General features: G+C 30.8%; 2 protein-coding genes across 2 annotated transcripts; one reads left to right on the top strand and one right to left on the bottom strand.

Annotated features, from left to right (window-relative positions):
• The first annotated feature begins 3,313 nt into the window (after positions 1 to 3,313).
• Positions 3,314 to 10,141, top strand: Arl2 (ADP ribosylation factor-like 2). The gene is made up of 5 exons (XM_067273962.1): positions 3,314 to 3,453; positions 9,285 to 9,395; positions 9,456 to 9,618; positions 9,775 to 9,855; positions 9,962 to 10,141. Exons 1-5 carry the CDS (start codon positions 3,389 to 3,391, stop codon positions 10,094 to 10,096), a joined length of 555 nt encoding a protein of 184 aa, XP_067130063.1. The 5' UTR covers positions 3,314 to 3,388; the 3' UTR covers positions 10,097 to 10,141.
• A 143-nt stretch (positions 10,142 to 10,284) lies between these two features.
• Arp10 (Actin-related protein 10) lies at positions 10,285 to 17,289 on the bottom strand. Its single transcript, XM_067273960.1, has 13 exons — positions 17,164 to 17,289; positions 15,696 to 15,768; positions 15,546 to 15,625; positions 13,522 to 13,630; positions 13,341 to 13,448; positions 13,208 to 13,275; positions 13,054 to 13,136; positions 11,353 to 11,388; positions 11,188 to 11,273; positions 11,037 to 11,116; positions 10,887 to 10,968; positions 10,610 to 10,808; positions 10,285 to 10,531 (listed from the first exon to the last, which is right to left on the bottom strand). The coding sequence occupies exons 1-13, from the start codon at positions 17,238 to 17,240 to the stop codon at positions 10,407 to 10,409; spliced, it is 1,206 nt and encodes a 401-aa protein (XP_067130061.1). The 5' UTR covers positions 17,241 to 17,289; the 3' UTR covers positions 10,285 to 10,406.
• Between the last annotated feature and the right edge of the window lie 5,011 nt (positions 17,290 to 22,300).

Genomic DNA, 22,300 nt, shown 5'->3' with positions numbered 1-22,300 from the left:
ATCATATGTCATAATACACGTTCTATTAACACAAATCTTTTAATAGAAAATTGTTTAAGTACATTGAAAATAAAACCTGTTAAATAAGATACTAGGATTGTATTTAGATTCATGTGTGTGGCGAATTGTCATTAATAAATAACTACTGTGTACATGTTTTAAAGCTCTTACCGCCCTTAAAAAGTTTGTTTTGCATTCCTATTCACGGGCTCGATCAGACATATGAAAGAATAAAATACGGGTATCCCTCGTACAACACGGACAAATATCCCCCGTACAACACGACTTCCGGTTCACGAACAATTCGGCATTCGAACATAAACTATAAAAAAACGTCGCTCGGTACTCGACTGAACAAACTTTCGATTAATAACGTATTTTTATTTCGTCATCCATAACATTTTTATGAAAACAATGAAAAATACGAAAACGTTGCCGATAAAACGACACTTTTTCTGAACGTAACTACCGTGTTATACAAAGGATAACATGTATAAGAATTTGAAATGACATGGACTCGAACCATGAGAGGTCCTAGATTATAAGGTTACCTCATACAGCCGGTTTAGCCACTTCCCGCCAGATTCCGGATATACGTCATCCGTAGTCGAGCGACTGCTTCACAACAGTTAGCGAGGGAAGAAAATTTAGGAATTTCACTATTTTTGTTACTTTGTTGAGAGTTTTTAGACTCTTAATCTTCGAATGTAAATATATCTATGGTTATTTCTATTATTAAACATAATTATGTCGATAATTATATCGATAAAAATTGTACGGAAGTAACAAAAGTGTTCCTAGAATTGTTTGATATTCTGTTGTAGTCTTTACACTTGGTTCTGTAGAAATTACAGAATATGATTACGGATAATATATATTTTTTACTAAAATATTTTAAAATACTAAGGATAGTTTTTTTCGTGTATAAAAATAGTATCTGCACGATGAAATGACCACTACAAATAGTAAGCTGGCCCATAACAGGATGGTAACACTTTTAAGATAACTCGAGATGTAAAAGAAAAATATTGTTTATTATTAATTAATATAACTTTTTAAAAATATGCATATTTACGTAAAATGCATAGAAATGCAAAATATAAAAATATTTCATATATAGTATAAATTTATTGTAGTGTTATTTATTTGCTTAATAATTTTTATGTAAGAAATGTTAATACTACTTTTTTCCACTTCAGAATATTATATCTTAATTAGATTTATTTGGGAAAATTTTTTTAAAAATAGCTAAATTTTACTATCATCATTATTTTTATTTTTAGATGCCAGGAGCATCGTGTGTTGTTGTAACTTGTAATTACGGCTATCATTAACACAAAGTTATTAGACACGAAAGTTGGTTACTTTAGATTTCCTAAAGATCCAATAATTATAAGAAGAAAATGGATTCATAACTGTAAAAGAAAAGACAAATTCAATCAATTTCACAGAAAATGATTTTGAGAGAAATTTAAAAGCCGAATTATTAGATTTATTGGCAAAACCTAAACTAGAACCCTAAGAAAACTTTACTTCTTAATGCGCCATCTCTGTCGAAGGTAGGCGATCCATATAGCCAACGTTGTCCTCGATGTAGCGGCTCGGAATATCTCCATAGATGTTCTCCAGAACCACCTTGTGATGTCTTTCAACTAATGATTCTTTGGCCTCCCAACAGATCTTTTTCCTTGTATTTTTCCCTCTAATATTAGTCTAAGTATTCGATATTTCTCTCCTCTCATTATATGACCTATGTACAGGTACTCCTCACTTTACGACCTATCTGCTTAACGACCACTCGAGTTTCGATCTGCAATTTGGGGAATCCCCTTTCTCAGCTTGAGTGTCGATCAGTGGCGAATGGTGACATGCGCACTAAGCGTACTATAATTGTCTTATTGTACTATAATAGTCTTTCTATCAATAAATTTGAAGTTTGTTGCATAATTTGTATTATTTTACAGCGATCCTCGCTTATCGACCAATTCGCTTAATGACGTAGTCGTCGGAACGGAACTCCGTCGCAAAGTGAGGAGTACCTGTATTGTGTTTTCCTGATCTTGATGGTCAGCAGGAGTTCTGTTTGTTTGTTCATGCGGTTCAGGACTTCAACATTAGTAATCTTTCGCACCCATGATATTCGAAGTAATCGTCTGTACAAATACATTTCGAAAGCTTCAATTCTTTTCTCAGTTTGGGGTCTAGAGTCCAACTTTCGCATCCATACAGCAGGACAAAAATCTTTACTACCGACAGTAAATTTAGGAAATATAGAAAATGGAAATATTAATCAGTCGAATCAAAGAAGGAATCGTTTATTAAAGAGAAATAGAAAAACCTGATAGAAAAACTTTTAGATGTAAATAAACAGGATAAACCACAAGAATCTCTAAAATGTAATGATTGTAAAACTTTAGAAGATCTTAATTTTAAATAAAAATAAAAATTCTGTTTTAAAAACTGTAATAACAATAGAAAACTTTAAAAAGTTTGTACCTGATTTCTTTTAATTCTGTTTCCATGTAACACTTAATTTGTATATATTGATATCAAAAATACGTTTGTCAAACGAACAATCTTTTTATGTTATAAAGTTATTTTTGTATATGTATGAGTAAATAATATCGTTTTAGGTACACGAGTATTAAAAATTAAAAAATAGACCGATATAATTTTTGGTTTTAAAAACCAAGTCGTTTGACGATATAAATTAAATTAAATTACTGTACTTATATATAAATTACCTACGTAGAATTTATCAAAATTAATCTTTTAAGAAACTATTGATTGTTATTATAATATCATAAAATAGATAGAATCGATTTCATTTACAAAGTAGAAAAACGCATTTTAATTTTAACTTTACGCGTAGAAATTACGAAGATTTGCTCAATATTCCGGATTTTTCTTATTTATAATCCATTTTTATTTATATTTAATTAAGTAAAAATCGTAATTAATAAAATATTAGCGTGTAATTAAAGCTACGAGCCTCTGATCGGTAATGTTTTTACCATAAGGATGTAGTAAAATGTTTCGTTTTTGACTATGAGTGACGTCAAATAAGCAACCAATGAGAAGCGCTTCTTCTCTATGAGGCAACCTTATAATCTAAGACCTTGTACACGAACCCGGCCTCTCAGAAATTAATTTATATTAAAAATGATATTAAAATTAATAAAATAAATATATTAATATTTCGTTTTATTCTGTTTAGAATAATTTAGTATTTAAATATAAAAACATTTTAATTTTAATATTTATATATTTTTTTATGCAACAATTTTTCGTGTTAACGAATGGCGCTACTATCGCACTTGTTATTTGGATTTTGAATGGAGATGTAGAAAAGTAAGATAGTTTTCTTCTAAAATTTAATTTAAAAAAAATGGGATTATTAACAATTCTGAAGAAGTTAAAGAAAAGGGAGAAGGAAGTTAGGCTTCTTATGCTGTATCCTTTTATATAATAAATATATATAAATCAATATTTTTGTTTTGAATTAATCATAAAGTTTTGCCACATAATTAATTCAATTGATGATAACTTTTGTATATTAAGCAAATAAATGCATTACAGAACTTAGTAAATTCATGTATAAAACTCACTCTATACTCAAAATCTAGATATTGTACATAATACACATAGTGGTGCAAAAAACCAGTTAATAATTGTACAGATTAAATTACTGTCTCATTTATGTACTTGATTACTTAAAAATGGTGTAATAATTGTTCAAAATGGATTGGATTGATGGAATAAAGGCAACTGGATGTATCGGTGATCTACCAAGGTACGGTGCTTCCTGGTAGAACTGGCCTCTATTTAGGTATTAGACCAATGAAAAAACGAGCTTCACAAACAAGTGGCTAAAACCATTAAACATTATCAGTGTTTAGTAGTTTTGGCCACTGGTAGGCTTCTTAAAATGAGATAAACAATAGGCAATGTTCTTGATACATTTAAAAAAATTGTTTGATGTAAACCTGTATTAAAACAGAGTAGTTAACTGACCTTTGGGCTGCATATATCTGAAAAATTAATGAACCTCAATCTTAAATATGTTGTTACATTAAGTTATTACTTTGCTGTTTCTTATTTACACAAAAAGAAATTTTATATATTAAAAACTTAGAATATACTCTAGATGATGACAGTATGAGAAAAGTATGGTGTTAATACAAGATATCATTATCTGAAGTGTGTCTATTAACAGACAATGCAGTAACTGGATGGCAGATACACTAGATGTTCATTAATATGGAATGTCCAATGACATAGCACCTTCTGAAAAGTAGCTGACAATCGATAATAATTCTGTATATTAGTATTCTGAAAATTTGAATTTGTTTGGTTATATCTCCAATGAACACAGGTGGAAATATGGTGCACATTTGGAGAATAAATATTGCATGTGCATGAATCATTGTGCAATAATCAACAGTCACATTCATTAATCTTTTTACAGGTTTTACACTCAGTCTTAACACATGTAATGTGTAAAATCATATATATAAAGCTAGATGCAACCATACCTTACAAGCATTGGGCAAACTAGCAATAGTGATGCGAGCTTCTTTTGTATTTATCATCATCAGACTGATTAAAGAGTGTGCATAAACACAGTGCATGCATTCAGCATTTTGTACTGTTTCAAGATGCACAGCAATTGTTGCAATGTTTAGATTGCATATAACATCAAATTTTATGAAAATACAAAAACATCTGGTAGTCTAGCATTATTGATAAATGATGATCCAGCATCACTCTGGTCTCATAGATATGGGATTAACAAACTTCTGTACTTAAATTAAGTTATGAATAAATGAATTTTAAATCTGCCCTCATTTTAAATTCAATTTACACATTTCTCAGGACAGATGTTGAAATTCTGAAAACATTAAAAAGTTTATTGATTTCTCAGATCAGGACGATTTAAATTTAATACATAAAATAATTATTTAGTCAAAGAAAATTATAATAATTACACACATTATCTTTTCAACAAATATAACATGAACATTGAACTTATTGTAATATATTTAAATTTGTTTGGATAAGAATAGGATAAGTCAATAAGATGATCCAATTCTCAATAGATTGTAATTTGAAATGTATAAATTTAAAGCTTTAGAAAATTATAAACTGGAAGAGTTTAAGATGGTTGTAAATTATTTTATAAGTTAAACAAGTGAATAAAAAATAAAATAGTTTGTCCAGGATAACTGATGCATTTAGATAATGTGGCTTACACAGTAAAGCTGTCATGTGAATCACTATGAACGAATAAAATAAACACTAACCAATGTGAAATGTTTGCATCACACAATATGACATAAACAGAACATCATTGGTTGAACATTTGTGAAAAATCACTTGGGATCTTGCTTCCTAACCAATGCTGGCATTCCACTTTCATGTTCTATGCCTGAAGATCACCCATTAACCAGGTCAAAAACTTTACCATTCTTTCAACTTCATTCACTGTTAAGGATACATAGGTTAATTTAACAGCATTCTATTTTATTAAAATTTGAAAATATGCAGAAAAAATACAGATAGTCCTCACTTTACGACCTATCTGCTTAACGACCACTTGAGTTTCGACTTGCAATTCGGGGAATCCCTTTCTTAGCATGGGTGTCGATCAGTGGTGATTGGTGACATGCAAACTGAGCATACTATAGGCTTACTATACACTTTTTAGTCAGTTTGATTTAATTCAAACAATTGTGGGCCTTGCCAATGCACTTAATTTAGATGTCGAAGTGGAAGACACTGTTGAATTAGTGGATTACGCCAATGGAGAGCTAACAAATGAGGATTTAATAGAGTTAGAAGCAATGCAGCATTTGGAAGAGAAAGAAGAGGAAAGAACTGAAGAAGTGAAAAAGAAATTTGTGGTACATGGGTTAGCTGGTGTGTTCTCCAAAATTAATGCACCTATGTTGGAACTTGAGGCTATGGATCCAAATACTGAACGTTTTAGTAACGTTGAACGTGGGATGAGTGAACTTTTGAAGTGCTATTGAGAAATTTATCAAGAAAAAAAGATTACAAAGCAAACCACACAAGTTTGTTTATGACTGTTACATCCGGAACCTCCGCCCTTGAAGGTACAAATTTTCATCGTCGTCATCTCCCTTACCTGGACCCTGTATAGCTCCAGATAACCAAATAAACAAATGATAATATGTACATATGCATGTCTTTTTATGAATAAATTTGAAGTTTGTGCATAATTTGTATAATTTTACAACGATCCTATATTCCCAGCACAAGCGCCTCGCTTATCGACCAATTCACTTAGCAACGTAGTCGTCGGAACGGAACTCTGTCATAAAGTGAGGAGTACCTGTATTTTGTATGAGAAATAAAAATTTCCTCTCAAATGGTTTGCTTATTGCAGAAAATCTATACATACTATTATATATGTAAAATTGAGCTATCTTCTTTCAACTCCTTGTTAATTTAAAAGTTTGAAACAATCTCTTGGTTAAAGAAATCCTAATTAAATTTCACCAGAACACTTAGATTTCTCTTAGTTCCAGATCTGTTTTTCTCGTATGAAAAGGATCCAAAGTAAAGAGAATGTATGAATTTTATATACTAGTATATATAGTAGTATATGAATATCAACATTTGTTAGCCATTGAAATTTTGTACGATTCTAAGCCAAACAACTTTAAACATTAATAATTGTACATAGCAATGAGATCTATATGCAAGTTTGAATTTAAAAAATTACAAAGACACATGCTTTGGGTGATGACAATATTGTTTGCTATGCAAAACTGTACATTTATTTATCTAGATATACTGAAGGATTCTCTAATGTATATACTATAAATTTAATGTTAATTGTGCTGGAATTTGAAAATACTGTAGATCTATACATTCTTACTGTTGTTTGTGTGTCTGCCTTTCCTTAATCTTGAGAACGGAATTAGAAAGACTGAAGATGAGACCAGCATATAGAAACCTTGGGTAGGAGGCCCCAATTAACTATATATGGACTTCCAATGTAAACTGGAAGTCACGTTATTTCAATTCAAAAATTTCCCCCAAAAGATGTTAGATAAGAACTCCAGATGACTGGCACAACTCTATTGTTAAAGGAAAAGTATGACGTACAGGGGCAAGTTACTATTAATTTGAGGTGGAGAGCATATTTAAATTAAAAATTGCAGCCTGGTACTATGACAATGTCACAATAAATAATTGCTCTTTTTTTGTATAAAGGTGGTTCTCTTTCACTCCCAAAATTTATAGAAATAAAAATTTCTGACAGTTTTTTGAATTAATGAAATCATTCAGCTAATTGCATATCAAAATAACAGCAGTTCTTGCAAATGACTACGATTTATAATTATATAGAAAGTGCTAATTGAACTCTTGGAGAATTGAGCTGTAAACATAAAGAAAGAATGACTTTTAAAGGAAATAATAAATCACATTACTATGGCACAAGAAGCAGTTTGTCAATGCATAGTTGAATAAAATTCTTAAGTGCATGTGAAATTTTTACTTATGTCAAAAACACTGGCCGATACTTTTACAATTTAATTGGAACATTACAATGAAAAAGAATTTTTGAATAATGCTAAATAATTATAAAAGCTGCACCTCTGCCTGCACATCCAGGAACTCAAAAATGGAGAGCTGATGGGAATGGTGACCTTCCAAAATGCTGGTAAGCAACTATTGACAAGCAAAGGGAATACATTAAAGGACTGTAGAGTTTAGCAAGTGTAAACAGTTTTTGTTCTAATATTATAAAATACTATGCAATAATTTTTGACTTCTCTCCATAGTTAATGTATACAGACTTCTAAAACATCTGACTAATGAAGAAAAAGTATAGAACTATTTTGACATATAAATGAAGCAATATATATTTATATAGATTAATTTTATCATTTTTTTGAAGTATGTATAAACAGTGATGTCTTATGGTGTCTGATATGGAGATGCTGTTGCAACAGGGCATGTGGTGTGCAACACTAATAGCATCGGTTTTCTTTTGTATAATGTTTTTGTTGGCATTGGTTTTGATAAAAACATTAACTTAAAATTAATCAAAACAATTTTATTAGTGTTGCACACCACATGCCCTGTTTTGAAAGCACTCCCATATTAGACACCACAAGCCATCACTGATGCATAGTAGCAAAGACAAGTCTATGTTAGTATACAAAAATGTGCAGATTACATGAATTTAACAGGAATATGAAGCATATCTTGGGGTTACTGGCACAGTCTCTTTAAATACTTCATAGTCCCAATCAGGTGAAACATGAGTTCCAGGCCAGATTTGTGAAATGAACCAGATACCGTATATTGGTTTATTTAAAAAACAGTTGTATATTTCCATATATAATGTAATTGTCACTTATGAGTTGCATTAGTTATAATTATTCCTTAGGATATGTTGACACTGAATGCCTAGATTGAGTGGCAAACCTATGACACACGTACCCAAAGTGGCATTTCTGAGAAATCATGTGGCACGTAACTTTGGACAATTTCCACTTATCACCTATGTCTTTTTCAATCTCCTTTTGGTTTATCAGCCGATCATTCTGTTTTTGAATCAGCTGCTTTACATTTATTCTAATTAAAGCATATTCATTTAATTTCTTTGAATATTATTATTTGAAGTCTAAAAATGTTTATGCATGCCAAAGTTTCAAAGATAAAAATGATTACTATATGGCATGCAGACTCAAAAAGGTTTGCCATCCCTGGCCTAGGTGATTTGTAGTAACAACTGAGAACTGCCTAGATTATTGACATAAGTTTTTTGGCTGATTCATGCTCTGTGATGCTCATTTTTATCAAATGACTTTTTTTTTGTTGTTTGGACTTCTCTCTGGCAATTTTGAATATGATTTTGGCAAATTGTGAATTTTGCAACAGGCAGCAATCCCCAAATATGAAAGCTATTACAAAAATTTCAACATACCACATGAGAAAACATGACTCAGTTAAATTTATGAAAAGGTATGAATGAGCTAGCCTTAATTGAAGCAGAGTGTTAGCAAAGCCTCTTCTATGTGGCTTATAGAATTGAATTCATTCTGAAAACTTGATTGGTCAACTTTAAAGCCAATTTTTACTTTGTGCTTGAACAGAAAATGAACTGTGCCTAGTTACTACTTGATTTTTCTCTGCTTCAAATGAACATGTTATATGTTACTTTAAAATCATACAAAATACATTTCCCTCTATATTAATTGCAGTAAAATTCATACAGTAACTGATTTTCTTCCTTAACAATATAGTGGTCTAGACAATGCTGGGAAGACAACAATTCTGAAGAAATTTAATGGAGAAGATATCAATACCATATCACCTACACTTGGATTTAACATTAAGACATTAGAACATAGAGGGTAAGTTGCAATGGAATTTTCTTATTACCATTGATAATTTAACTGCCTAGTTTTTGATAGATTTCGCTTGAATATGTGGGACGTCGGTGGCCAGAAATCTCTTAGATCGTATTGGCAAAATTACTTTGAAAGTACGGATGGACTCATTTGGGTGGTGGATAGTGCAGATCGCCGCCGGTTACAGGACTGCAAAAATGAATTGCATGCATTATTCCTTGAAGAAGTAAGTGTAGAATTTGAATAATTAGGTATTCTAAATGCAGGGTTCTTAGCAAGCAGTAGACTTGTAATGCTAATGAGGGGGTTATAAATGTTTTCGACATGCAGTATAATAGTAACAAGGCTACTACTTGCTTGATCAGTGTCTTTGTATTTTCAGAGATTACTTGGAGCTACACTTTTAGTGTTTGTTAATAAGCAAGATTTGCCAGGTGCATTGCCTGCAAATGAAATTAAAGAGGTAAGCAACACGCAAATCATTCTACAACTCTTTCTGTAAATTTTTAAAATTAAATAATGAAATTTGGTGATGTAATATGTAAATAAACTGCTTTGTTGCCTTTTAGATTCTTGAATTGGATATCATAAAAAGTCATCACTGGCACATTCTCCCATGCAGTGCCATAACTGGAGAGAATCTATTGACCGGAATCGATTGGATCTTGGACAATATTGCATCTTGTATATTCACCATGGATTAAAAAAAACAAAGCATTTTATTTGAATAAAGTAATATGCAGATGTAATTTATTTATATCTATCTATATGTATATAATGTTTTCTATATGGTCTTCCAGCTTGCAATTCAGTCATTACTTTTGCCTCCTCCTGACATTTTGATATTGTGCTTCAGTGTTTTAAACTTATTTGTATGCATGATGGAAAGTAATTAGACGAGCACGAACAAATATTTTATTGTATATAACCAATAATAATTAAAGCTTATTAGCTATAATAAATTAACAAAAACATTAAAAAATCCATGTATATAAATTCGTTGTGGTCATTTTTCTAGGCTAGAGATTTTCCACTGGAATCCCAGTTGTGGTCGGACCAGTCAGGTATCCCATGCTGGTTGAATTGCTCTCTGCTTATGGAACGCTTGGATATCGCATCGGTTGCTCCAAATATAGCAGCTGAAAAATACATGATAATTAATAAGTGACTATTTTTATTATAAACTACCACCTATAATTAATTTGATGAAACTTTACCTCCGAGCCAAGCTGTGTAATTTTCTTTACAGGGAGGGTTATGAAATTTTATACTTTTGATGGGCAAATTAGCATATCTTTTCTGCGTCAGAAGTAGCTTAATTTCTGTCATCAGACGATGTTTGAACCCCGGTAACATCGCCGTACCTCCCATCACAATGATATTTTCGGCCAGTGCCACTCGTACGTCCGTCGGACACTACAGATATCTTGTAATTACACCGAAGGCTATCGGATCTCAAAATAATGCCAAGTGGAAAAATTTGCAACAACCTACTTTTAAAATAGAATCCAATATTATAGTTGCGACATTTTGTTCCTCGCCGTCTTGCTCAAACAACATTTCGGCAGCCCACTCTCTGCAATTGTATAATTAGTTTTATCATATTTTGATATAAAGAGAGTAAACCAAATAATTATAATTAACCTTATGTATCCTGGAATGGTTAGAATTCTCTCCCCGTCTAACGGATATTGAATATCGTGAGGCGGGATCGGTAACTCGACCTATAATGTGTTTAGAAATCTTAATAATGTTCTTAAATCAATTTCTGCTAATATTAATTAATTTCTCATACGCTAACAGGTGAAGAAAGTTTTTTACTGGCTTCGTGTTCTTGAATCTTTTGACCTCGTTCCAGTGTTGTTACAAAGCACGTTCGAACTAAACAAATGAAAATTTTCTTTACTTCCAACAGGTTTGAAAATATACTACAAAACTATTATTTTTTTTAAAACATTACCTTTAATATCTTCGAATACAGATTCTTTTAAAGGTTCTAGAAATTAATTAAATAATTAAAAATAATTTATCATGACAATAAATGTGTTTATATTACCTGTACATTAAGATAATAATGAAAAAAATTTATAGCTGCCTGAACCTCATCTTTGTACAGTTACAGTATACTTATACAAGTATACCTCGCCTTACGTCGGTAATTGGTTCCAGGAGAGGCGATGTAAGTCGAATTTACTTGTGTAGTTATGACGTAAGTTGAAACTATGGTTTAAAATACCAATAATGAGCACTTAAAAACTGCTAAATAAGATGACAACACAGAAACACAGATGTTTTCGTGTTTCGTTCTCTAGGATTTATGATGATTATATTAACATTCACTGTAAATGTACAGTACAGTACATACATATTTTAATATGATTTTATGTGCTTTTAATGCTTTTCTAGTGATATTACGACTTCAATATTTGTGGCAGACGGATGTAAAGTCGAATAAAATGACTTAAACTTCATTTTTATTTTTCCATATACTTTTTTGACAAACGACATATAATCGAGAATGACGTAACTCAAGGTATGACCTGTATAGATTATGTAAGTCCAAACTGCAACTTGCAAGCCACATATGGCTTTTCGACTATATAAATTTGGTACATACTATTTACACACAGAAAACTTACAGAAAAGATTATATGACTATTATGTTGTGTGATTTACACAGATTGACACATCGTCAAATGGATAACAAAGTAAGAGATGAACAATAGACAAAATACAATTTTTTGTGTTTTCTTTATAAAAAAAATTGCCATTATTTTCTATTGATCTACCACCCGGTAAATTTAAATATTTTTTGAGAATTATACTACTACAGTCAAACCTGTTTTTATGCGGGGGATAGGGACCGCATTAAAAAAACGCATAAAAAAAATCTCACGAAACTTCACGAATGGCTGTAAATAATAGTTTTCGCAACACAATTAAAAAAATAATTTTTTTATGCGGTCAACAGGGACCGCATAAAAAAAGTCTCACATAGAAAATAACTCAAAACCATACGAAATAGAATTTATTGACAACAGATGTCAGCACTTGACTGCATAGTCTGGTCTATCGTCTGTTTTACATATTTTTGTCCAGGTGGTGTTTTGTTGACTTAAAAAGTAAATTATTTCATTTTTCGCATATTCATGCAATAATATTACTATAATAAGTGCATTTATGCTATAATAAGTTTATTTAGCTATAATAAGTCAACGTAAGACATGACGAATCGCACGAGACTAGTCGCCAACTATACCGCACAAATTAAAAATTCGCATTAAAAAAATCGCACATAAAAGGAGTGCATAAAAACAGGTTTGACTGTATTTTATTTTGCTTAAATACAATTCATTTAATAACTGAAGTTCAAAATCCTAACAATGAGAATGATTGAAACACAGTATTGGAGCACACTGAAATCATTTTCATCATTCAAAGTAATTTTTATAAAAAATATTTGTTTTTCATGTAATATATAATATAGTTATAAATAATCTTACCTGCATCTTCTTCGGGATGCAATTAAAAGAGAATTATTACTATTTTAATAATAATCCCTAATATATATTTAGAAATCCTAAAAATGTTCTTAAAATCGATTCCTGTATGTTAACAGGCAAAATTTTCTAGTCTCGTAACAAATAAATTAGACATTTACCTGTTAATACGGTATTCAAAGGAACTTCGTCCAAGCCTTTAACCTTTATCTTTCCGTTCTCCATTAAACCTAACTCTATTCTCCTGTTTATTAAACATAATCTTCCTAAGATACGTGATTAACATTTAAACCCTATTACTCCAAATTTACTAACCTGTGAATAGCATGACCGCCTAATGGTAAGCCTTGCCATGCACGTAACAATGTCACTCCTTCGTAGACGTATGCCAGTTAAGGAAATTCTTGAAATTACAAAACTATTTAGTGTGATTTTAATAAAAGGATATCGGAAGCACGGCTGTTTCATTGTAGCCAACGTCGAGTACGAGAGCGGTGGTGATCCCTAGCGTAAAAAGGCTCATCAAATGGGCAGGCACAAAGATCAGAGAAGGAATCTGTAACGATTTTGGAAAATAATCTTATGTTTCATAAAAGTTCTAAAAATCTAATTGTTAATTGATACTGTACCTCAAAGTGATGAAAGAGAACTTTAGCCAACGTTTCTCTAAAAACTGTCGGACAAACTACGGATTCCACAATTACAACCCTTCTTTCTTTAGGATTAGCAACTACGTATCTAAAAAGTAATAATAATGATAATAAAAATAAATATTTTTATAATTTTTACAAAATAAATTTCAACATATAATATATTCCTGCATGAAGAAAATGTTGGGTTAGGCATGTGGGTTAGCTGCAGAGATCAAGAAGATGGATGCCTGGAGAGATGAAATACAGAAGAGAACTGGAAGCAGAAAACTTGGGATTGAAGTGATTGGAGAGACCTATATGTCCTACAGTAGATGATAACAGCTAAAGATGGTAAACCTATTCTTGTATATGTATTACATATAGATCACCAATAAAATTAAATACAGGTAACCGTTGTATAATGCAGTACTTATATCAAAACTATATTGTACTTTATAACAGTTCATATGAAATCATCTGTTTATCTTATTTAATAAATGTTCTTTCAGTTACTATAACATAGTTTGCCAAAATAGATTATACATTTTCCCCATATGATGAGTTTTTTATTCTTTATGGCAATCTTGTTGGAAAATTTAAAAACTATTCTGTGCTAACAAGTGTGCAGTTTTATACACCGGAAATACCTTTGGCATTTTGTGAATAAGCTGTACGATGCTCATAATTTTCTTATTGAAAACTAAACCAGCAAACTAATATGAAGAAGTTGAAAGTTATAACAAAATGTCCAAAAGATTTGAGTAACAAACATGTCCAGCCACTGGCAAATAAGAAGTATTGGCAAAATGGTTTGGAAGATAGTAGTGAAGACAACTAAAATTTATTTCTTCTGTGCAATGAGATTGTTATGTACAAGTCTTTATTTTATGAATTTTTAATAATTCTTTGTTTTTGTATTTCAAATCATTCAACGGTTTAACAAATATTTGCCCCACGTTCCCCAAATAAAACTAATTTTTAAATTATTCAAGGTGTTCTAGAAAATCAGTTGTTATAATCATTATCATCATCATCATCATCAACTCTCGCCTTAGAATCAGTAAGAAATTGCGCAATTCCAGAGCTTGTATCTTGATAGGTGGGTGGCTTGTGTGGTAAAGATACTATACCACTCCACAGAATCAAAATTTGAATTTGCACCAGAAATCTTCATGCATGATTTTGTGAGACCAAGCACTGTAAAAAATGATGCTTGGTCTCACAGGACACAGGTCTCAAAAGAAGAAACAACAAATTAGTTTGTATCTCGACTAACCAATTTATAATTGCGAGTTTGTATGTTTGCCAGACCAGATCAAGAAACTTGTGGGCTGTATGAATTTAGCATTTATAGGCCTCTGGTATTTATAGATACTCTCATTTCAAACATTAGTTCTCAAAGTACGGTTTGTAGACCACTGGTGGGTTCCACACACTGATCTATTCAACTTTCCAAACTGCAATACTATGTCATTAGCCAAAGAAAAGAACATTTTCATGCATCACATATCTCATACATCATGTTACCAGATAGATGATGATAATAGATTGTGTGCCAAAATATTTTATCTAAAATGACACAGGGTAATACAAAATAAGAAATGGATGGGGGCACAAGTGATTCACCAATCAATAAATTTGATAACCATTGTTATTGGGAACATGCTTATTATATGATTAAAAAACTAGAAGCCTGTTCTATTCTTTGCAGTTGTGTGTTTTGTGTAATAGTTAATCCAGTATTAAAAAAAACAATTTTATATATACAATAATCTCTCTGCTTATGCAAGTAATTGGTTCCATGAAAACCAGGTAAATGGAACTGCAGAAAGCTGTTTAAAATAGCAATAATCTGTTCCATATTCTCAAATACAGCATTTACTCTTACTGGGGTAGAAAAGTTTTAACTCAAGTTTTGTTTTTTGGAAATGGTGAATTATTAAATAAATTCTGTACACAGGAATAAATTTATAAAAGAATAGTACAATGCTTATGAAAAAATAATGAATTATAATGCTTACTTGAAATACATTTGTTGAAGGAATTCTTTGAAGAGTAAATACAATTCTTCAGGACTCTTGTAATCCCACAATTTTGTCACCTTAAATCAAAAATTTGTAATTTTATATACCTGTGTACATTTTACAGCTATTAAATATCTTTATTCTTACCTTCCCAGTTTGAGAATTTTTAACTTCGGATGATATAATCCAACGGGGACCAGTTTCCCTTGCAAATCCACATCTGTACAAAAATACACACAGATTATGTAGCAGCAATTTGGGCCATTAGAAAGTTGAAAAATTTCAAGAGGTACCTGTCCTTATATTTCCTTGCTGTTCAAACAAGTCCCATCTGCCCATGAACTTATGTACACAATTTTATATTTTAACAATATTATAAAATTAAAATGATGTTTCATATCAGTTTTGTAACTGTGTCAGTCTATGTATAGAAACGTACAGTTGCAGTTGACCTCCTGACATTACATTTTCCTGTTATAAACTAACCATGATGAGATTGTATGGGGCCTGAGGTATAGCAGACCTCCTTTGCCATTTTTTTTTAACAGATGAAATGCAAAGAATGCTTCTGAATTAATAAAAAGCAGTTTTAAATATTTATTTTCTGTTAGTAAAAATAACATTCATTTTATAGGGGTAGAAACCACTATGAACCCTTAAGTTTTCTCTGACCTGTGAAAAATTTCTAGCTCTGCCTTGGCATAATCATCTACCTTTAGTTCAAATTGCGTATCTACATAATTAATTAGTCAAATTCTAGCCCAATAATTATTCTGACTCGATCATTCAATTACCATTATTTAACTTTACACAAAACTAAACTGCTTGTTTCAAGCAAAATGTATCTTGTCAAATGGATGCAACTCTTTGCACCATTTTATTACTAATCATATTCCTTCGTTGTATGCTTATAATCATTCACTCCATATAAAATGGATAAGTTTACATGTGAATCTTTGTAAGAGATAGCTTATCCATGCCCAATGCCTCATTGGATAAGGATAAGTAATATGATAAGAAGAAATGGAGGAAACACTGACTCCATATAAACATAGGTAAACGTGAAGATAAAGAAGACCCAATGCCTCATTCAAAGCTGCAATTGTTAATAGTGATATTAATAAATATAAATCTGTGTAAATCTAGATTTATAAACAGACCCAGCAATAGAGGAGCCCCAAAATTTAGTCTTTTATATGGGAAAATAATGTATAAAGCTGTATTTTGTGACGTGGCTGATAATCTCCTATTACTTTATTTATTTATATATTTCTATGGCTTTTGAAGAGAGAATGGGGCCCACACTTGTGAATAGTCAGGCCCCACCTCATCTTTGAGGCCTTATTTTTAAATTGTTTCATCAGATCAGATGTTTCAATGTATTTATTTGAAGATATATCAATCAAAATCAGTTAAATATGCAATTTTATTCATTGTTAGATAATAAATAAACATGTTTGGATGATGTAAACCATGTGTTATGTAGAGATGTGTCATTTAACCTAATTAAAAATGGCTGCTACTGTTGATATATTCTGTATTTATAAATTTAAGGATCGTAAACATATTTAAATGCTTTTATGAATTAGAAAAGATCAAAAAACATAATACTTACTTCGTGTAGGCACTTCCAATATCGAGAATTATTGGATATTTATCAGCAGCAACGACGTAACCTTCATACCTCGGCATTTTGCTACCTGAACGCCGCCTAGCAGTGTCAAATGCAACATCGAGTATCAGCACCACCTAACGTCTAAAGTTAGAAACTATCGCGTCGTATCGTCTCGGGCGCCATTTTTCGGTGTTTTCGGGTATTTTTTCTTAATGAAAAATCCTGAAACAATTGAATTTTTAATTATAGACTCATCTATATATAATTATAAGCTCATAATTTACTTATACCATTATTAAAAATAGCTATTATTCTAAAAAAAAAAAAAAAATTAGTTATGTATGAGTCATATAGCAATGCAAAAGTGATTATTCTATGAATTTTTGGATTCAAATTATGTTCTTTTTTATTGTTTTATTTTAAGATAAAGATATAAATGTTTGTATATTGTTAGTTTTTATTAAAATAAAGTTTTTTCTTGTAAAAATATATTTTATAGAATGGTTGAAATGAATAAATGTATTTGCATGCAACTCCGAAGAACCCGAGTCAAGTCCGAGTAGGATCCTCGGGAATTTCTTTATGAGTATTTTGGGATTTTTTCAGTATTCAGTCGCACATGTATAGCAATCAGCCAGTTCTCTGTGCCGACTTAGGTTTCGATTGCTACTCTGAGGAGCCCAAGACTGAATACGAGTTTCAAATGCTTAGATTTTTACGATTGCTGATGATCTGTGGGTCTTAAATTGCGGATGAGATGGTTTCCTCTTAAGATTTCGCATTGAGTATTAACTTAAAGATCCACAGAATATGTCAATCCAGAATAGATTGACATATCCAGCATTCTATCTGAAGCCGTAACTTCTGGTTCACTGTGGTACACTGGCCTTTCAGGCTTATTGTGATTTCCAAATACGATTCATAATCCAATTGTGCATATTAAAAGACTTCTTTAGTAACCAATGATTATGTACCAACTCTTTCCGTTTTATTATACAGTCGATGCACATTTACGAACTATGGAGCTATCGCTTCACTTTTCAATGTTTCACCATGGATGCTTTGTAAATGATAACATACTGACGGCCAGAGAGCCGAGGGGTTGAAGGCGTCAGCCTGCTGCTCTGAAAGACCGGAGTAGAATTTGGGCTGCCAACTTTAGAAATTTTTTATGGGAAATCTGTCCCGGATATGTCGGCTCCACCACCCGACCCGACCTATCTCATTGTAGACCTGGTCAAATCCGTGATGGGTGTGATTACAAAAGCTCTTTTAGTGCCTACTGGACAGAGAGTCAAAAATGAAAATGAAAATTTTCTAAATTCAGAAATACATTATTCAAATAAGGTGCTGTCCATGAATGACGTCCACGCTGGAAGGGAGGGGAGAGGTTGAACTTCAATGGACGTCCGTTTTATTTCATTAAATTTTATACAATTTACACATTTTATTATTTATAAAGTGGAGAAGATTTTGAGGAGGGGTTGAGTTTTGTTGGACCTCGGAAGATGGGAGGGAAATTACGGAAACTTGGACAAATTGGGACAATGGGAGGAGAGGGAGTAAAACTTTCAAGAAAAATGCGGACGTTATTTAAGGACAGCCCCTAAGACTAAGAAGACAAATTGCATATTAGAGCAGCGAGGAGAGTCAATGGGTATAACGACACATTGTTTACTCATATCCATTTAATTGCTTATTAAAGAAATATTCTTGATATATTGTATATTCAAAAATTCTGGTTTCATAAAAGTACCAAGAGCCTAATAGTCAAAATGGTAAAAACGTCAGATTGTTGTTTAAGGACCCGGATTCGAGTTCCGTAGAATTATCAGGAGTGGATTAACTGGAATGTCTCAATTCCTAACTTCCCATTTCGAACTTGTCCGAGGTCGTGATAAGGGCGAAAGGACATCTTTTAAGTATCATCAGAACAGAAGGAATAAAAAATATATACGTTATCTGATTCTAGTAAATCTAGCATTATTAGCGCCCCGTATCGTCGGAAAATGGAATATTTCATACATACATCATCACCATTATTATCATCATAAACTTTCTACGATTTAGGTCTTAGGACCTGTTCTGTTGTAGCTCAAGATATTCTTGATCTTTCTATCTCTCCTGAATATATATATTAAAAGCTAAAAATTATTAAAATAAAATATTTATTTCCAAATTTACCAAAGATTTTCTTAGAATAATTACTCATAAAAATTATTTTTATATTCTTTCGTCGACATAGTTTCGATGTAACCATTGAGGACGTCCTGCTATTTGATTATTGGTCATAACACCCTCTTAATAATTTTAATGAAATTAACTTGATTATATTCAATAACCGTTCATTTTTAATTATCGTAATCGGTTTAAAGTGTATGTAAACATCGTTAGAAAAAGTGGCGCATATACAATATATATCATCATCGAATCTATATTGTTTGTTTGCTTACGTGTTGCTGCTGTTCGTGCTCACTATATACGATCATTTACATGAGAAACATCATGCTAAAGAGAAACTAAATACATTGAATTAACGAAGAAATTTTTGTCACAATACTCTTTTACCATATTCTAAACTGTGTAACATTTAATCAGATTTTAATGTAATTATCAATTAAGTTAATTGAATCGGTAATAAGAACTTATAACGTATTAGAAATTGTCACAATTGTTCTTATACGATGCTCAAATGTTCGCGTGTTCCAATGTAATTTAATGGCAGACATCGTATCCTATATGCTCGGATTTATTAAAGTGGTTTCTTTTAATGAAAATATCGATGTTTGTGAGTTCTTTTATTACCATTTTTATCGATTGAAATAAGTTAATTGTTTAAGAATACTTCACTTAAGTGATGATAAAATTCAGCTTATTGTTTTACTCGTTTTACCATTCACGTTCCAAGCAAATGGCGTCGATTATGATAATACAGTATCTAAAAGAAAATTACTGCCAATGATAATAATCCGGCTTCGTTTTATTTTAAAAATTTAATAAATAATAACAAGAAATTCCATAATTTAATTAATTTTGTTTTTATATTTAATTTTTAAAGTTATTCCAGGCAAATGGCGACGTTTAAATAACGACGCGTTAATGGATTTCTCTTATTTTCATCTTATTTATTTTTAAAATTTTAACGGTACATAAACTGATTATATTGCTGATTAAATTTTTAGTATTATTTTGAAAAAAATTGTTTTCATTTTATTTTATTTTACTTATACATATATATATTTTAAAGAAAAATAACGAAAGGATACATTTTAAAACATACTTTTATTTATAACGTCTGAGATTGTTTACAGAATTTCAAATATTTATGCTTCATAACAATAAAAGTATATTATTGAATTGTTTTTCCTTTTCCGAAGATGATACTTACTGTAAAAAAGAAAAGAAAAAAAAATGGCAGATTAATAAATTATATTTATTTTTATACATACAACTTTAAGCAGCAGATGGCGCTGTATGATAAAAAAAAGTTTTACATAACCAGAGTACCGACTCTGACATAACTGATTTACGGCGCCATCTGCTATTTTTATAAAAAATTAATATCTTAAAATGAAAAAATAATAATAATGTTTAATAACCGAAACTTTCGAATTAATTAAATTTAAACTTATTATTATTTTAAAATTTCATTTTTATAAAATATTAATTTTGTATAATAATAATAATATTTATAACAAATGAGTTAAAGAAGAAATTTGCATAATTACACGGGCGCTGCGCGATTATGCAAATTAGTTCTTGTATCGTGATCAGAAGGGCGGCGCGGCTTGTCACTTCTGATAACAATACGAGAAACAATTTGTTGTATATATCAGTTTTCAATTTTATAAATATTTAAGTTTTTTTTTTTTTAATTAATAAAATCATAAAAGATAAAAATATATTACACAGGGAAATTTCTTAATATAATTTTACTTTTTGGAATTACGTTCTTTGCGAAGCGATAAGACGGGCGACGCGAAGAGACTCTTCCATTTAAGCACAAAGAATATAGCTTAATTAAATGCCTTTAAATAATATTTTATGACCTCATCGAAGTTAAATTTAATTAATAAATGCTAAATGATAGTATTAATTACGTTCGTTTCTTTAAAAAAATCGACTTTTACGCCAGACACGGCGTTGCTTGGCGGCTGAAGGAGGCGCAACAACGCGACGTCGCATTAAATAGCGCCCTCTGCTGAAAAAGTTCAATAACTTCGTTAATATAAATTTAATTTCAAAAACTAAGTGTTTAACGACTTTGAAATATTTTTAAAAATAATTATTTTATGCGAATAAACTTCTTTAAAATTTATGTATTTAGAATGATACTGTTGACCGTCATCCGAAGCATTTGATATAAATCATTAACATAAACATATTACATTAGTAATTTATAGGCAATAAACGTCACATTAAGTGTCATTCAGATCCGACCAATAGACAAGCGTTTAACATAAATGATCTTTTGATTTGAATAATGTAAATTTTATTTAACTTATAACAGAAATTCTTCAGTTTGTACGCAAAAATAGACATTTTTTAAATGATTATAACGCATAAAATTCTATTTCTAAAGCGCTTAAAGCGCAAAAATACATTGTTCAAGCGCAGATTGGAAGATTTAAAATCTAAAAATCTTCTCTTAAACCTTCTAGGCAACTCTACACGGTGTTTTCGCCGGATTATTTTATGATTTTAAACTATTTTCGAATATTTTTTGTTGTTTTTGAGGATTTTTTTTAAACTTAAAACTACATTAGAAAGCTTTAAGCACGATTTCAAGGCTCCGTTATAAATTTCTATTGATACATATTCTACTGTTTATACCAAATGAAGTTTATTAACAACAGAAGTAAGGATTTAAGTCTTTCTTTTGGGATAGAAAAAAATTGAAATTCTTGATAAATTTGAACCAAATTGATTTAAACTGCATTAGATATAATAATAATTTATTCCATTTGTTTTCAATGAAGGCTTCCTAATTATAAGAAGGCTAATATATATTTCAATTTTGGGGTTTAGGAGAATTAATTAATAATAAATTTTTGTATTCTAAATTATGTTTTTTTTTTTCCTTTTTTTTTGTGGTTTATTCGTAAATTTTGGAGGTTTGAAAGATTTACTATTTAAA

The sequence above is a fragment of the Centruroides vittatus genome, unplaced genomic scaffold, assembly GCF_030686945.1.
Source record: "Centruroides vittatus isolate TY-2023 unplaced genomic scaffold, ASM3068694v2 contig_502, whole genome shotgun sequence".
Classification (NCBI taxonomy): Eukaryota; Metazoa; Arthropoda; class Arachnida; order Scorpiones; family Buthidae; genus Centruroides; species Centruroides vittatus.
This window is presented reverse-complemented; position numbering and strand designations above follow the sequence as displayed.

Bases quoted from the DNA above. Each gene is read 5' to 3' on its own strand.
- Arp10 (XM_067273960.1), bottom strand. From the start codon at position 17,240: ATGCCGAGGTATGAAGGTTACGTCGTTGCTGCTGATAAATATCCAATA. The intron at 11,274-11,352 runs GTAATGTTTTAA...TCATTTGTTTAG, and splicing joins TGTATTCGAAGATATTAAAG to TTCGAACGTGCTTTGTAACA. The intron at 10,532-10,609 runs GTAAAGTTTCAT...TGTATTTTTCAG, and splicing joins TTACACAGCTTGGCTCGGAG to CTGCTATATTTGGAGCAACC.
- Arl2 (XM_067273962.1), top strand. From the start codon at position 3,389: ATGGGATTATTAACAATTCTGAAGAAGTTAAAGAAAAGGGAGAAGGAA. The intron at 3,454-9,284 runs GTATCCTTTTAT...TTAACAATATAG, and splicing joins GAAGTTAGGCTTCTTATGCT to TGGTCTAGACAATGCTGGGA. The intron at 9,619-9,774 runs GTAAGTGTAGAA...TTGTATTTTCAG, and splicing joins ATGCATTATTCCTTGAAGAA to AGATTACTTGGAGCTACACT.